The following is a 16,328-nucleotide window of genomic DNA, read 5'->3' as shown; positions in this document are numbered from 1 at the left end:
CTAAGTGTATATAGAGTGAGAAGATCATCAAGGATAGAATCTAAGGAATATCGACATTAAAGAACAGACTGAGGAACAGAACCTAGGAAACGAAAATAAAGAGAGAAGATGAAGGGAGAGAGAAAACATATAATTAACCATTTTAACCCTGTTTTTAATTATAATTAGTTGAGTACATACTGATCTCCATCCTCAAAGAGCTTTGGCACCGTGGAAGAGCAATACCTTATTCATTTCTGAATCTCCAACACAAAACACGGTACCTGACATTTAATATCCCTGCAATAAATATTTGTTAAATCAAATGGAATTGAAATTAGGACTTCATTCCATTTTTTGTTTTGTTTGCTTATTTCTTGAGTGTGCAGCATGTATTGCCACTGATATTTTAAGTTCATAACGAAAAATCATTTCAATGTGTCCTAGGCTTGGTCCCCTCCCAAACCAACCCCCAGGACAATAGTTTTCATTATAACCTTCTGTCTTTGCCATTCTGGATGGAATTCTGTGCACAGAAGTTATATACATATATGGGTATATCTATGTAACAAATCACAGCACAGGAGCCCCCTGGGCTCCCTCAGGCTCTGGTATGACATATTTGAGCCATATAAATTCAGCTTCTCCTCTGGCATCTGTTAGCCGACTCACTTGCAACTCCACCTCAGCAGTGGTCTCTCAGTCCTCTCAAAGCAGGGAAAGAGTACTGTGTGCTGAAAGACCATGGCAAAGAATCCTCCAGAGAACTGTGAGGACTGTCACATTTTAAATGTAAGTTGATTCATATTTTTTCCTTTTTTGAGCAGAAGCAGTTTCACAGATTTATCGTATTGCAATATGAACATTAGAAAGTAAAATCAAAGGTGACTTTGAATTGTGGCTTGCTATTCTAAGGGCTTTTGTGTATTGTTTTATTCTCTCTGTTCTTTGCTTAGGCAGAAGCTTTTAAATCCAAGAAGATATGTAAATCACTTAAAATTTGTGGATTGGTGTTTGGTATCCTGGCCCTAACTCTAATTGTCCTGTTTTGGGGAGGCAAGCACTTCTGGCCGGAGACACCCAAAAAAGTAAGTAAATGCACATTATTATCCAATACTTCTGTTTTGAGTTTGATTGAATTTAATTAGTGATTGACTTGTATATTACTCTGAAAATGAAAATCATTAAGTCCCTTTTGTGTTTATTTTCTGATGATATGAAAACCTAAATCAAGATTTTGCTCTTTTTTATTTCCCTAATTATTTTGGAAAGGGAAAAAATGTGTTTTCTGTATTTCGGTTGGTAAGGATAGGATGTAGAATTACCCATTCTTTTATAATGCTTGGCTTTAAGGAGTTAAAAGTCCTCCTAGAAGCAAAATTTTTACTGTAAGAAAAAATACTTTCCGTCTTTCTTTCAATTATTTGGGCAGAAACTGATGGAAAAGTAATTATACCACCACATAAGAAGAAACCACCAGAAATGGCAGCAAAGGATTTTCGGGGATTATGTTTCTGACTTAATGCATCTGCTGTGAGGACAGGCAGCAAACTCCTTTTCAGAAAGAGCACTCCTCATACCTGAGTTCACATTTATTTATGACTTAAAAAAACAAAAACTAGAGCTTTTTAGCTCTTCACCAGCCACAATTGTCTCTGTTCCACTGAGATAGTAATACCACAAGGTAGAAACAAGTGACTCCAAGTCATTATCACAGGTATCAGAAAGCTTCTGATATTAGGGTGATTTGGTGAAGCTTGATTGGCCATTGTAGCTGGTATTAGTGTACTTTGGTGTTATTGTTACTCCCGGGCTCACACGCAATGTGCAAGTTTAGAGATGACCCAAAGAAAATCATAGTCTCTTCATGCTAACAATTGCCATTTGAAAGAGAATTAATAAATGCACAGGTTACAGGGTATGAAGATGGCTTTCTGGCTTTGCCACATTTTCCTCCCTGCATGTGGGATGTTGTTGTTGTTACTATTTTTATTAATTTGTTGTCATGAAATGCTTATTTCTATTTTATAACGGATGTAGGAAGGGAAAGGCACAAATCCAGGAGAGAGGATGGGAGACAAGAAGAAAATGGGTTGATGTGGGCCATTAGGAGCCAAAGGAGCAATAGGTGCAGAGGAAAGAATACGGATGGATGAGAAAGGAGAGGCAGAGGGTGAGAAAATAGAAAATCAACTGGATAAGTGTGCAGAAGAAAACAGAAAAGTAAGCCATAGCCACCCTTGGGTTCGTAAGCTTTGCTGCCATATGCACTTTCATTTAGTCCCAGAAGCTACCTTATCAAGCTTAAGTAGCAGGGAGAATGAAGAGCAAACCAGCTGACTTTGTTTGCCTTTTTATTTATATCTTGTTCCAGAAAGGATTTAAGGCATCACCCAATGCCTATAGTTAGTCCCTTCTCTCTCTCTCTCAATCTCTCTCACTGCTCCCTGATTCTGAACTACTTACTATTCACATGTCTTTCTAGAGAAGCCACTTATATTTGGGCTAGCAAGGTGGGCAAAGCAATTGAGATCAGGAAGGAAACAGTAAATAAATGAGCGCCAAAATGCATTCCAATCCGATTCTGCTACCACTTAACTAATTCCCAAGGTGGTATGCTGACCTGAAAATTGAATCTTGGATTCTCTTGACAGTTACAGACGAGTACAATAAACCCTTTTGTTTTCCATGACCATAATGTACTTAACTGAGTGTGGTAGTTAGCTAGCCCTTTTGACCACTCATACATGCCTGCTTAAACATGGGGCCAGATGGCCTGTCTTGTTTTATTGTAGCCAATGGTACAGCAAATACTATTCTGAAAGGGTTTATGTGTTTTTCTGAACTTACAATGCTATTTGCCTCAGTGCAACTATAAATGACTAGGTGGGGGCCTTGCTTTTATCTTGCAAGATGCCAAGCTCACTAATAGGGCTCATGGTCCCCTCTGCTTCCATATTATGTCATCTTTGCTTCTCACTCCAGTTCTCTTTTTAATGGATTATAAGGAGCAATCCTGTGATGTCTCAAACCAAAAGTAAAACCTAGTCAGTGCAGGCACAGAATAGGTGGGGTATGCTACCGAATAAAGTTTATCAAGAATCACATCCCTTGTGAAGTAATCCATCTTGGGATGTAATTTTCAGCAAAGGGATTCTCAGAAATGACCAAAGTTATTATGAAGTAATCCAGTAAAAAACAATACTGTCTCCTGGGGCAAATTGTTCCACCATGAACAAAGGTTGTTTGCTCTCCATTCCAATGGGGAGTTGCAACTTATTGTCTTTGATATCTAAGTCTTGGCCTTCACCACAAGACCAGGCTGGGTCCATTGCGAACTAAAGAACCAGCAGGAGATGTGGATGCTTCATTCAGTCTACTACTACCTTCACTTCCCAGACAAAGAGCCCAAGAGACCCTCTGTGTTTCCAATGGCTGAGACTGCCAGTAAGCCTGCCTCAGAGCTGACTTATCAATCCTGGGAAGAGAAGAGTAGTCAGATTAGTCTAGGAAGATTTTCAGAGGAAAAGGATCCAGGCATCTTGCACAAATTAAAGACTCTCCCCTTAAGAGTATGGCCTAGCAAGAAACCACAGTTAGCAGAGTAAACCCCGGGCTCTTCCGGACTTTCCTTTATAAGCCTGTGGGACCTGTGGGGACTGGGGTCCCTTGGTGGAGAGGATAATTGAGGCCGCTGTGCTTGTGGATGGCAGGGGTTTGTGTGCTGTCCTTCAGTTTCCTCCGAGCTCTTAGTGTTTGCTCCTCTAGCCTCCACCACACCTCCTCTTTTTGATTTTGTTTTTCAACATGTTTGTAATAAACAGTGTTTATTTAACATCCCACATCTGGTGTTGACAGTTCCATGCTGGTAAGTCCTCCCCACTCCTTCCATTACCTCCCACCTTGGTATGCACAAAAGATCCAGATTCTTGATCCCAAAGAAGCAAGTCAGGCTTGATTCCTCCTCACACACCTCAGGCACGAGCGCACATATACACACACATGCACACATCTCAGAAAGAGAAAGGAATCAAAATAAAGTGAAATAAGGAGAACTAACTCTGGGTGACCTTCTGCACTCCTTTGCAGGCTACAATCCCCCTAACCCACAGCCACATACAGGACGCACTTGAGCTAAATGAAAGCCAGTCCATCAAGCTCTGTGTGCAGCTTTCTTAACCAAGCAGAGGGAACCTATTCAGTCCCAGAGATTTTCAGAGAATATCACAATGAGACTCCACTTCCAGGCAGTGACTGCCCAGGGATCTTTGAAGCAGATTCCCTAGAGAAACATTCTTGCTTAAAGCTCCCTGTATTACACATCTAACTTGAAACAATTAGAGCCAATTCCCCAGCTAATTAATCTAACATAGAGAAAACAATTCCAAAAATTCCCAGCCCTTAACCAACAATTTATAGATGTAGCACAGAGCTTGGAGCCTATCCCCTCCAATCCTTTGTAGAATGAGGCAGAAGAAAAAATAATAAATAAATGAAATGCTGCCCTTCCTGCCATATGTAGGAACCGCCTGGTGACTTTAGGGCTGTTTAGAAACTGTAAGTCCTAAGGCTCACACAGCAATCAACAGATTCCTGGACATGTCCCCTCAACTTCTACATGCTACCAGTATGAGATGAGAAGTGGGAGGGATAGGTGGGTGTCCTTTTGCCCCCTCCTTGCACATCAACTGCAGATGACCATTAAAGCAGGCTCCCTCAGAATTGTGAGCCCAATATCAATCTAGATTAAAAATCCTTTGTTCAGAAATACCACTTTCCTGCTAAGCCTGGATCCAGCTTTCCTGTGCTTATTTCTCTAATGCTAGCATTGGTCAGAGACCAACTTTCTTCGCTCCTCTACTGGGCGCACAGGGTACAACTCTCCTTCCCAAGTTCTCTGGGCTTTCCTACACAGCATTTTGGTGGATGAAACGTGGGTCTGGAGAAGCATTCATACCCTCAAGGAAAAAGTTGTAGTTATAGCTGGAATCTCGTTAGCAGGGAGACTCAGCTTCAACAGATGGTGCCACGCCGGCATTTTAAAAAAGAAGACTTCTTTTCATTTTATTTTCTCCCAAACCATTGCGGGAGTGAAGTCCAACCTTGTCCAGCAACTCTCACAGGGCCAGCTCTTACTCTGGGCGACTCAAGGGCAGCACCAAATATGTAGAGCAGGACTCTGGCTACTATGAGCACATTCTTATTCAGTCCCTTCATTCTCCTAAGGCAGCATTTGCTGAGCAACTTACGTGGCACTAGTAAGAAAAGCCTGGGTCTTCAAAGGGAGCAGTCCTTCAGTGGCTGAGAGTGGGACTGGGGCTGTAGGAGGAAAGCCATCCAGGTGATCAACGGGTAGTAGCAGTCCAATGGTCACCCCGACAGGTGTCAGCCCAAATCAAGTCAAGTCAGAACTGATTTTGTCAACTATTCAACATTGCATCTGGCAAGCAGTAGGAGATAAAGATGGGAACTGAGCCTCCAGAGACATTTGGTGACTTGCCCAAAGTCATACAGCTTGTAAGTGGCAGAGTTGAGGCTAGGACTAGAACCTGGTCTATGGATCCTTTCCACTATTCTCCAGCTGCATTTAAGAATAAGGGATGGTGGGGGTAGTGGGTAAGGGAAAACTTCCCAGCCAGCTTGAGTCTGTAGATGAAAGAAATGGGTTTTTTTCTTGTTGAAAAGGAAGAATGTCTGTGCTGCTTATGCCAATTTTTTTCAGGGCTGGGAACTGGTGATTGAAGATGCAGAAGTCCAACTTTGCATAAGAAACAATCTGTCTGCTCTGTGTGGGTAAAGAACTACCCAGAGGCCCTTTAATTCCCACAGGCTAGGTCGGTAATAATATGGTACAGTGCATTCCCTTTCCTTCCTTCCAGCCTCACACCTGCTAGCCAGCTATTCCGAGCATGTACTTCACCTTTGGAGAATGTACCTTACAAACAGACAGTAAAGGATGAAGGTGGAGAGAAGAGCAGCTAGATTAATCACGGGATTCAAAAAACAAACCTAAGCCAAATGTCCTCAAATCCCTTCCAGGACAGGCTAAAGCTACTTGCACCTGAAACAGATCCATCACGCTGAGGTCTGAGGCAGCTTTATTCTTTATAAAAAGCTTTCTTTTCTGATCTCAGAGATTGTCGCAAATTGAGGCAAGAAAACAGGGCAAACTGTGAAAGGGGGATGTTAGGGCTCATTTGCTACCTGAGTAGAGGATTTAACTGGACTGAGAAAAGACTTCCTAGGCAGGGAAGAGAAATAAGTTTGTGTTCTCTCCATGTTTTGTCAGTGTGGTCTTCTTACATCTCTCACTTCCTGGGCTTAACCATGTATCTACCTCATTTCACTTGTGAGTCATATTCCCCTCCACTGGCTTCCCTGTCCCACTCCAGTGTTCCGGTCCTTGTAGTTAAGACCAGCTTTATTTGTGGGTAGAGTAGGAACCCATTTGTGTGGTGATGGAAAGATGCCATTGCCCCCCAAATATCTCTTATTCCTGGTGCCATTGTGCTTAAAATCCACCATTAGTAATTCATTTCTTTGAGTTAAGTATTGCACTCAATTTTTTTTTGACAAATACCCATCACTGACAACTTAGTGTGAAATCATTTGTCAGACTCATTTCTTCTTTGACATGAGGTACCTGAAGCAACATGAGATTCCTAGATGTCTAGAGAGGAGACAAGGAGATAGAGGGAGATGGAAAGAGGGGGAAGGGCTAGGAGGGTACAAAGTAAACAGGATGTGGAAAGAACAGAAAAGGGAAGCTAGAAGCACCAAAGATTAACTTTCCCTATTTGACAATTTGGCGCAAGTGTACTTCTTGTCATACTATGTCCTTGCTCTCTCCTTCCTGGAATAAAGCTGAGTTGGGGGCAGTCTGAGATGAGCTACTGGGAACCCACTCACACCTCTCTCAGGCCAATAATCCTGTCTCTGTTCTAGTTTGGGCCTGGAGAGGACAAAACCATTTATTCCTTCATCTCAGAAAGACCCCCAGCCCCTGAGCCAGTGAGCTTAGTAGAGAGAAAAGTACTTCTGAGGCCAAAGGCATGAGCTCAGTCTTCATATGGGCCAGTGAAGCTTGCATAGCCATTACCCAGGCAATGTGCTCCACAGGGACCCAGGCGAGACAGTATGTCTGGATTTGCTCAGACCCATCCCTAAACAGTCCAAAGTGGGCCACCAGCATCATCTTCCTAGACAAAGGACAGCTTGTTCCAAAAGGACACCTTTGATAGTGTAATTCAATCTGAGTGAATATATAGCTCCCCACACCCACCAAGGATTCATATATAAATGAAGTCATTCTGATCCCATTCTATTTAGCACACTACCATTGCTAACAAAAAGCCAACAAGCTGGTTAATGAATACAATCAGAATGGACCCCTTTTCCCCCACAAAAAAAAAAAAAACACAAAAAACAACTCTTTGAAGGAATGTTGAAAATAATCAAGATCTGCTGAGCTTGGCAGTTTCCAATAGTTTTCATCTAGCAAGGTGTCCAAGTGAAGTGCATTGCCAACGGTGCAGGAAAACTCATTCCACAGAAGTACACTGAAATTCTAAATGTCACCAGTATGGTTCCATAGTCTTCTACCAATGATTGAAAATACAGCCTGTATTTTCTCTTTTGCCCAGGTAGGCAGTGTTCCAACATCCCCTAGTCTATAACCTCATTTTTCCGTGCAATAATCCATCAGTGGTGCTACTGATGAAACAAACATCCCACCCTACCCCCAATGACTAGTGGCGTCAACATTTGTCTCAACAATGGATAGTATTTCTAAAGAAATTCCCCCCTGTTGGGAGATCTGACAAGACTGGATCTGAAGTAGATGCCTCTCTCCTCTACTTAGGTCAGGCCAACTGAGAGCTCAATTTGTTGCCATAGGTAGAAGTTTCTCAAGCTGGCTGCACAGCTGGAACTAAGGACATATTTATAACTAGAAGCAAATACCAAGCCTATAAGAATTTGCAACCTGTCACAAACCAGGCCAGACTTCCTGAGTTAACTCTGCAGTTGCCGGAAGGTTCTAAATACTGTTTTCCTTCCCCCTTTTAAAATATGGTCTCTTAAAAGACCTTGCCAGTGCTCAAAATCTCCCTTTAGGAAGATGCAAATTTGCCATTGGTGGGAAAAACTTATTCAACAAATACTTAAGCACTAACCCTGTCTCTTGTTTTCCTATTCAGCAACTATATAAACTTTTCATGCTTGAAGTAACATTGTTTCTACAAACTCTTCCAACTTGTTTTTCTACTTGAGGTGGGGAAAATTTGACCAGGTTAAACCAACATTCAGTCACAGACTTCAGCAGACATTAAAAAAACAGTCCAACCCAGTGCAAGCTCTAAAGGCTGTCACTGGGAACCATGTCATTAGAAAGTAGTGTTGGCTGTGTAGATGACTTAATTTTTCAGGCTTTTTAATTTACCAAATTGTTTTTGTAAGGAAAAATGAGTATGAAGAAACGACAGAGATAAGATAGACTTCCACATGGCACCATCGGGCCTAGCCTGGTTTGTGACAGGTAGTAAATTCCTTTAAGCTTGTTATTTGCTTCTGGCTATAAATATATCCTTGGTTATAGGTAATGGGTTTCTCCTAAACTGAGACCCTCTTTGGGACTGGTCCTCTTGGTCCTTAGAAGAAGAATTGGCTCTTTTAGAGGGCAAAAGAAAGTCTGGGGTTTGGTTTCAACCACTCAGGAATGACCTGATAAGCAGCCTCTCCAAGGCACTCTGCTTGTGAGACTCCATGTGACTTAGTGCGGGGCGCTTGATCCAGTTCTTGAATTCTGTATACAGGAGGGTCTGGAGAACCTGAAGCCAGATGAGTCATGTTTGGAAAACAGAACTCAGGAATAAGCTGAGTGGAGTTGGTTAGTTCATAAAAAAGAAGGTTAGTGGAAGGCAATAAATGTTTCCTGAAGTTTAAAGGGCAGAAGAAAGCAATTGAGGTCAAGTTAAGACTATTACGTAATATTGCCCAAGGAGAATGGTCTTCAGATTCTAAAAAGGACACAGCCAAGATTGTGGAGGCGATATTAAAGCCCTGGATAGATAAGGAGATAAACAGCAATACCTAAGCATTTTCTAAATGTGTTCAAATCTCTTTCTCAGCCCTGGTGGATTTCTTGGGCAGTGAGGGGCTGGCCACTGAGCACTTAGAAAGGGAAGTGTTTGCTTAAAGCAGCAGTGTAGGTTTTAGGTGATCCCTCTGCTTAACACAAGGGGAAAATACTTTACAGACTGGTTTGCAAAATATCATTTTCTGTTTAGTCAAGGCTGCCAAGAAAACTGTTGGAATTCTTAGTAATTAGTTCAGCAACTTGGCTTGAATACAAAATACTGGCTCTGAAGGGATCCCCATATCAGCTCCAGTGCCAAAAAGCACCTCCCTTTAATCTCGAGTCTCAGAGAATTCCCAATGGCAAGCTGCTGAGATGGCACTTCACTACAAAGGTTCTGGAAAGAGAAAGTGCCCCAGATATTACTCAGTTAAAGTGTCTTATGAAAGGACACACTGAATATCTTAGAGCTTGTTTTCCTCTGTTCTCCCAGACATATGACATGGAGCACACTTTCTACAGCAACGGAGAGAAGAGGAAGATTTACATGGAAATTGATCCCGTGACCAGAACTGAAATATTCAGAAGCGGAAATGGCACTGATGAAACATTGGAAGTACATGACTTTAAAAATGTAAGCTGAATATTTTCCCCCTAAGGCTTCCCACTTAAAATATTAGAACATTTGAGTCAAGTTAAAAATAGCCTTTAGCTTTCATTTAATTTATAAGACAAAGCTTTCCCTTCAAATTCAAATTTTGCCAGCCTGGGGCCTGACAGATCATGGAACTCATTAATTGTGGCTATTTCAGGAAGTTTGTTATTTTTCTTTTTCTCTTTTATAGGGATATACTGGCATCTACTTTGTAGGTCTTCAAAAATGCTTCATCAAAACTCAGATTAAAGTGATTCCTGAATTTTCTGAACCAGAGGAGGAAATAGATGAGGTATGTAAGAGTAATCATAGTGGTAGTAAAAGCCATCATTTATTGAGTGCTAACTATGTGCCAGAGATTGTATTAAATGCTTGACTCTCATTTGACTCTCACAACAGCCCTGTAGATAGGTACTATTATTATCCCCATTTTCAGATGAGGAAACTCAGACTCAGAACCAAAACGTGACTTCCTCAAGCTCACATAGCTAGTGAGGAGCAGATTGGGATCTTGAACTCAGGCCTTTCAAAAAACTAAAGTTCATGTTTTTAGGTGCAACATTATACGTTTATACCTGGGTAACCATTAGCATTATGGACATTTGCTCCCAAACCAAAGATTCTAGGAAGAGGGATGAGCCAGGGGAACAAAATCAATCCTGCCTAAGATAAAGCCCTAAAAAGAAAAGTCCCAAGGCCACCTGGGATCCTTGCCACTTGTGTCACACTGTGACATTCACCTATTAAAGATTTCAGTTCGTTAACCTTACCACTTTATGCTGGGCTGCTCATGGAATAATTCACATTTAACCTCACTGGGAAAGGCAAAAGCAAAGAAGGTGAGAATTACAAGGTATACAAATTCTCTGAAAACACGCTACTAGGCCAGGGTGAGGTAACCTAGCCTCCCGGTGCAATGGCTGAATGGCCCCTGAAAGCCTAGTGAGAGATGAGGATTAGTGCCTAAAACACAGCCATTCTAAAACATAAGCTCAAGTAAAGCCCTTCAGCTTGAGAATGACTGAAATCACACTGGAGAATAGACTCACAGTTTACATTGACTAAGAGGAGTGCGGCTCAGTGGTTATGAACACGGACCCTAACATCCTATGTAGCTTGACCTAGAAACTTGGCTTTATCACTTAATAACTTTTTCTTCTTGAGGAAATTGCATTGCCTCTTTGAATTTCTGTTTCTTTATCTGCAAAAATGAGAATAATAATAGTAACCACATAACACGGTTGTCAAGATTCAAAGTTCGAATAAATGAATTCACTTTAAGTTCTTTCTTAAGTCCTCGATAAAATTTAGCTACGTTATTAAAAAATAAAAAAATAAAGCCCTTGAGGCTCCTCTTAATTTTTCCCTGATATTTTGTCTATAATTACAACGTGTTGCTATCAATGGAGGAAGAAGGGGAGCATTAGCTAAGGCTGTATTGTGACACTGTCGTCAGGAAGAAACAAATGTTTGTTTGGCTTGTTTTGTTTGTTTTAGTGTTTAGCTGGGAAATCTAAAATAAGATTGTAGCAATGGCACAGTGGCCTCTCTGTATACTGTAAATACCTCTTTCTCTTTCCTCCCTCTCTCTCTCCCATTCTTTTTCACTTTTCTCCTACCCAACTCTTTCCATCTTAATTCTCATCTACCCATTATCTCTTTCTTTCCCTTTTCTCATTTTTCGGGTGGTGAGGTGGAGTGAGGAGCACTTTTTCTTTTCCCTTACCCAAGTCTCAGAGCTGTCATTGGCTCCCACAGACATGCTACTGGTCTCCTCATGGCCAGAGAAGCTGGCCATTGTTACCAGAATTTCCAAGAAATACAAGAATATCCCCCTGAAGATAATGCTCTCCTCCCAAAGTCTATGATAGTGAAAAATTTTGGAGATTAAAAAAAAAAAAGAATAAGTTAGATGCATCTGAGGAGTAGAACAACTTCCAAGATATTAGGAATTATTATTGGAGGCAAGGATAAGATGAAAGGAGAATCGATAGGATAAAAAGGTACTATATTCAATATCATATACTGCTTTTTACAGAAAATAATGTAAGCTTTTGAGTAGGGCCAGCCAGCAATGAAAGTCTGAACTGACACAACAGGATTTATTTTTCTGAAAAAGATAAAGGCAAAGGCCCATGATGTCTCATTTTAACCCTAATTTATTCTTCAGATAATTTTGCTGAATATTTTAAATAACACAAGTATGCATCTCATGATAGATTACTATATCCTCAACAAAATCCTACTTTTTATGTTTAGGCTACAGATTTTTTTTTAATGAGACAAATTTGTGGTCCTGAATGACAAAACCCCTCTAATTCTGTACTCCCCTCACCATTGTATCTCTGGTTTGTTTGTGCATGTTAAACATACAGAGCAGATATATAAATAGCCCTGATTTTGCTAACAAAGCTAGTCAGCGTACCGACCTCATTTTTTAGAATCCCTTTCAATGCATCCCAAGGTCTTTACAGACTCAAGGGCAAAGGAGCCAAGACTTGAGAGTTTTAAATGACTAGGGGAAAACTGCACAAGGCCATATTTCAGAGAAGAAATAAAAACACTGAAATCATAAAGCTAGAAAGAAATAAAAGAGAAAAGGAAAAGCCCTTAAGAGCAAGACAAGTGAGTAAGAACAAGGTATACAAGAGAACTACTTCCAATATTATAAACTGAAGAGAAGGCGGCGTTCTTGACAATACATATAAGAAAGGCTACCTCAAGAAAAAGCACTCTGAGACAACCGCTAAGCATCTGAAATGAAAGGAGTAAAATAGTGGTAAGGCCAGTGAAGTCACAAGCTGGAAACTTGATTTTAAAACAAAAAAAGACATCTTACTGCAACTAGCTGCCATTAACAGGAAAATCTTGTAAAACCAAAATATGAGGTCTGGTTGCTATTTAATTGATCTCAGCAGTTTGGATTATAGGAGTTTTTTCAGCTTGAAATCAAATCCTGCTTGTCACCTTAGTTGCAAGCCTAAAACAAGGCAGGCACTCACGACATCCATTTGAAAGAGAGAAAACAAATGTAAATCACTCAGGGTGGCAGAAGCGCAAATTAAAGCATACACGGCCTGGCCGGCCTGGCCGAGTGGGAGCCCGGAAAATGATGGAGAGCCGTCCTGACTTTAAGGGAAGTGGTAGCAGAGAAGCCTCCTGTTTCAGTGAGCAAGCGGCCTCATTGTTAGACCAGAGAAGGGGGAGCAATTGTTAACTCTCCCAAGGGCACCTACTGTGTGCAAGGCACAGAACTAGTTTAGTGGCACCTCTGGGATTGGAATTGTTATTCAGACTTTAAAGTTGGTGTTTTCCAGCATCGCTTAATATCTCATTGTATTAATTTCTCTGCCTGTCTCCACCCTGAACTACTTTCTTCTCTCAGAATGAAGAAATTACCACAACTTTCTTTGAACAGTCAGTGATTTGGGTCCCAGCAGAAAAGCCTATTGAAAACCGAGACTTTCTTAAAAATTCCAAAATTCTGGAGATTTGTGATAACGTGACCATGTATTGGATCAATCCCACTCTAATAGCAGGTATGGCCTCCTCCTCCGCCTCCTCCTCCTCTTTCCAGAATCAGTAACAGGTTAATGTTTCCAGCATTCAGAGAGTACATTTCTAGGAAAACAAATGATCAGCTTATATCTTCTTAGATGAAACTGTATATGCTGACTGCCAGTGAGGAAGGAATTTTTCACAGCCAAGTTATAAATCAGATAAATTAATGCTGACAGGCTTTTAAATATCCCAGCAAAGGTAACACCACCCTAATGTGACTAGTGATAGCAAAAGGCTAATCTGTCTTTCTTTGCACATCTATATTCATTGCAACCAGGATACCAGACTATTGCTCAAACCACTAGTGCCCAACCCAAGCACAGAGGAGAGAAGAGCAAAAACAATACTCTGTTGCCTTAAGAAGGATTCTCTGTGCAAATGGTGGCATTCTCCCCAGAAGATAGGACAGTCACTGCAATACAAATTTCTTTTGTCTGTTCTAGTAATCACTATAAAATTGAGGGCTAGAGGTCCAGAGCAGAAGTCTTCAGGTCTTAACTTCCAGTTAGTCCATAGAGAAAGCAAAGGTCCCTGGATGTCTTATTCTATCCAGCTAACATCTAATTTGGCCTCCCTCATTCTGGACAGCATAGATTACTACATTACCCAAGAGAGACCGTTCCCACCGATGGAGGCATCTATTGGTAATCTTTCACCTTACAAAAAGGCAACTAAATTCAATATGATACCCTGGATTGGATGCTAGAACTTCTGCTTCAGTACCCTTTTTCTAAAGAACATTACTGGAAATAACGATGAAATACAAATAAAGTCTGTAGCTTAGTTAATAGTATTGTACCAATGTTTATTTCTTAGTTTTGATGGTTGTACCATGGTTATGTAAGACACTAACCTTAGGGGAAACTGGGTGAAGGATATACAAGAACTCCGTGCTATCTTTGCAGTTCTTCCATAAATCTAAGATTATTTCAAAACAGAAGGTTAAAAAAAAAATTTAAGACAGGAAAGAGAAGGGAAAAGGGAAGAGGACAGACAGCACCAAACCAGATCAGGCAATCAAAAATTATTTATTGAGCACCTACCGTGGGTGAAAAAATTGTGGGAGACAAAAAAGTCCCTCGTCCTCAGTTTTTAATTTAGTATTTTAATAGGGCAAAGCAGTAAGTGTTTGACGCCAAACGAGCAAAGAAGAGGTCTGTGTACACGGGAATAGTCAGATTTGTTTTGGAAAATCTCCTTAAATGTCAGCTGAAGGAGCTTGGAAAAGTGGTTCATGCATGCCCAGATGATGATAGTGAGAAGACATAAGGAAAATCTATCCCCAAATGCTGTTCCCCCAAGCACATCTTTCAGAAATGTTTATAAAGCAGTTTCAACACAACTTTGTATTTATTGCCTTAGTTTCAGAGTTACAAGACTTTGAGGAGGATGGTGAAGATCTTCACTTCCCTACCAACGACAAAAAAGGCATTGAACAAAACGAGCAGTGGGTGGTCCCTCAAGTGAAGGTGGAGAAGACCCGTCGCGCCAGACAAGCAAGTGAAGAAGAACTTCCAATTAATGACTATGTGAGTTCTGTTCACATTACTCTCGTTAGAGCAAAAACAAAGAGCCCTCACAAAACTCACAGCCCCTCAGATCAAAGTCATTGAAAGAAGAATGGTCATTATTTTAACAAAAATATTTAAGAAATTTGGAATCCCCAGGAGGCTCATTCAAAATCATCCTGATCTTTATTGATGTATCTCCATGATCAGGCTAAGGAACTTAATTTCTCACCAGTCCCCAACTCATATGTTCTTATAGTCCTCCCTTGCTCGGTGGACCTCTACCTAGTGACCCTTCCCCTCCAACACTGGCTTCTTCTTCTTTCAGACTGAAAATGGAATAGAATTTGACCCCATGCTGGATGAGAGAGGTTATTGTTGTATTTACTGCCGTCGAGGCAACCGCTACTGCCGCCGCGTCTGTGAACCTTTACTAGGTTACTACCCGTATCCATACTGCTACCAAGGAGGGCGGGTTATCTGTCGTGTCATCATGCCTTGCAACTGGTGGGTGGCCCGCATGTTGGGGAGGGTCTAGTAGCAAGTTCGAGCACAAGAGCTTAAACTTCTGGCAGCCAACATATAATAAATGCATGCTATTCAATGAATTTCTCCCTATAAGGCATTTGGCTCCTGGTAGCCAGTACTCCAGAATTACTTGTAGGTAATTCCTCTCTTCATGTTCTAATAAACTTCTACATCATCTTCAATGGCCTGATTGCTGCTGAACACACTGGGTAAGTGTTTGCTGAGAGTATTTCCTCCAGCTGAAATGAAGCACATGCATCTAACATGGATGACAACGATGGAAGCTTGCATTTCATCAGGTTTGGGAAGTAGGAAAAGGCAAAGTATAAGGATTCTCAGATACCGTATTTTACTGTGCTGTATTGAGAAAGTGGAAATGAGGGGCTGATGATAAAGTGTCCCCATAACGGATGCATAAAAACTTGTCCTTTTGTGCATAGCCCCAATGTTTAATTATCTGGGAGACATATTGTGGATTTGCTTAAGCATCTATTAAGCTGCTGGACAGGCAGTGAGTCACAGCAGGCCAACACTAAAATATTCCAAGTGCTCAGACTCAGCAAAGGAGAAAGCTAACCTAGCAAAAAGGGTCCCAGGCTCTCCTCCTGTGAACAGAAACTCAACTTTGGATAAATTCGACACTTCACAACCTTCAGGTCTGAGTTCTCTTTAGATCAGTGTCTGGCTACATAACTTTCCAAGGCAATTGTCTGGAACAAGGGGACCCATAAATATCATTTGCAGAAACAGGCATCTTAGGAAATCACTGAAGTGAGAAGTCAAATGGGATATTTTTTCCCTAGAAAACCACAAAGAACTAGCAGTATGCCACTTTCTTAAAGGAAGGGTGAGGACTAGTTTCAAACACCTGATACTTTGCTTGGGAAAGGGAAAAAGGGCAAAGGGAAGAGGAAAAGAAGTGGTTCGAGGGTAATGTTAACTTTGATGTCCCAGCCAGTTCTAGTTTCAAAAGTCCTGTTCTACCAATCTATTACCCCTTCTAGTTTCACTTGAAGGTAGC

General features: G+C 41.1%; 1 protein-coding gene across 1 annotated transcript; it reads left to right on the top strand.

Annotated features, from left to right (window-relative positions):
- The first annotated feature begins 723 nt into the window (after positions 1-723).
- Positions 724-15,488, top strand: TNMD (tenomodulin). The gene is made up of 7 exons (XM_046674072.1): positions 724-771; positions 936-1,067; positions 9,549-9,689; positions 9,901-10,002; positions 13,096-13,249; positions 14,634-14,800; positions 15,108-15,488. The coding sequence occupies exons 1-7, from the start codon at positions 724-726 to the stop codon at positions 15,315-15,317; spliced, it is 954 nt and encodes a 317-aa protein (XP_046530028.1). The 3' UTR covers positions 15,318-15,488.
- Positions 15,489-16,328: the final 840 nt, after the last annotated feature.

Source organism: Equus quagga, chromosome 10 (assembly GCF_021613505.1).
Source record: "Equus quagga isolate Etosha38 chromosome 10, UCLA_HA_Equagga_1.0, whole genome shotgun sequence".
NCBI lineage: Eukaryota > Metazoa > Chordata > Mammalia > Perissodactyla > Equidae > Equus > Equus quagga.
This window is presented reverse-complemented; position numbering and strand designations above follow the sequence as displayed.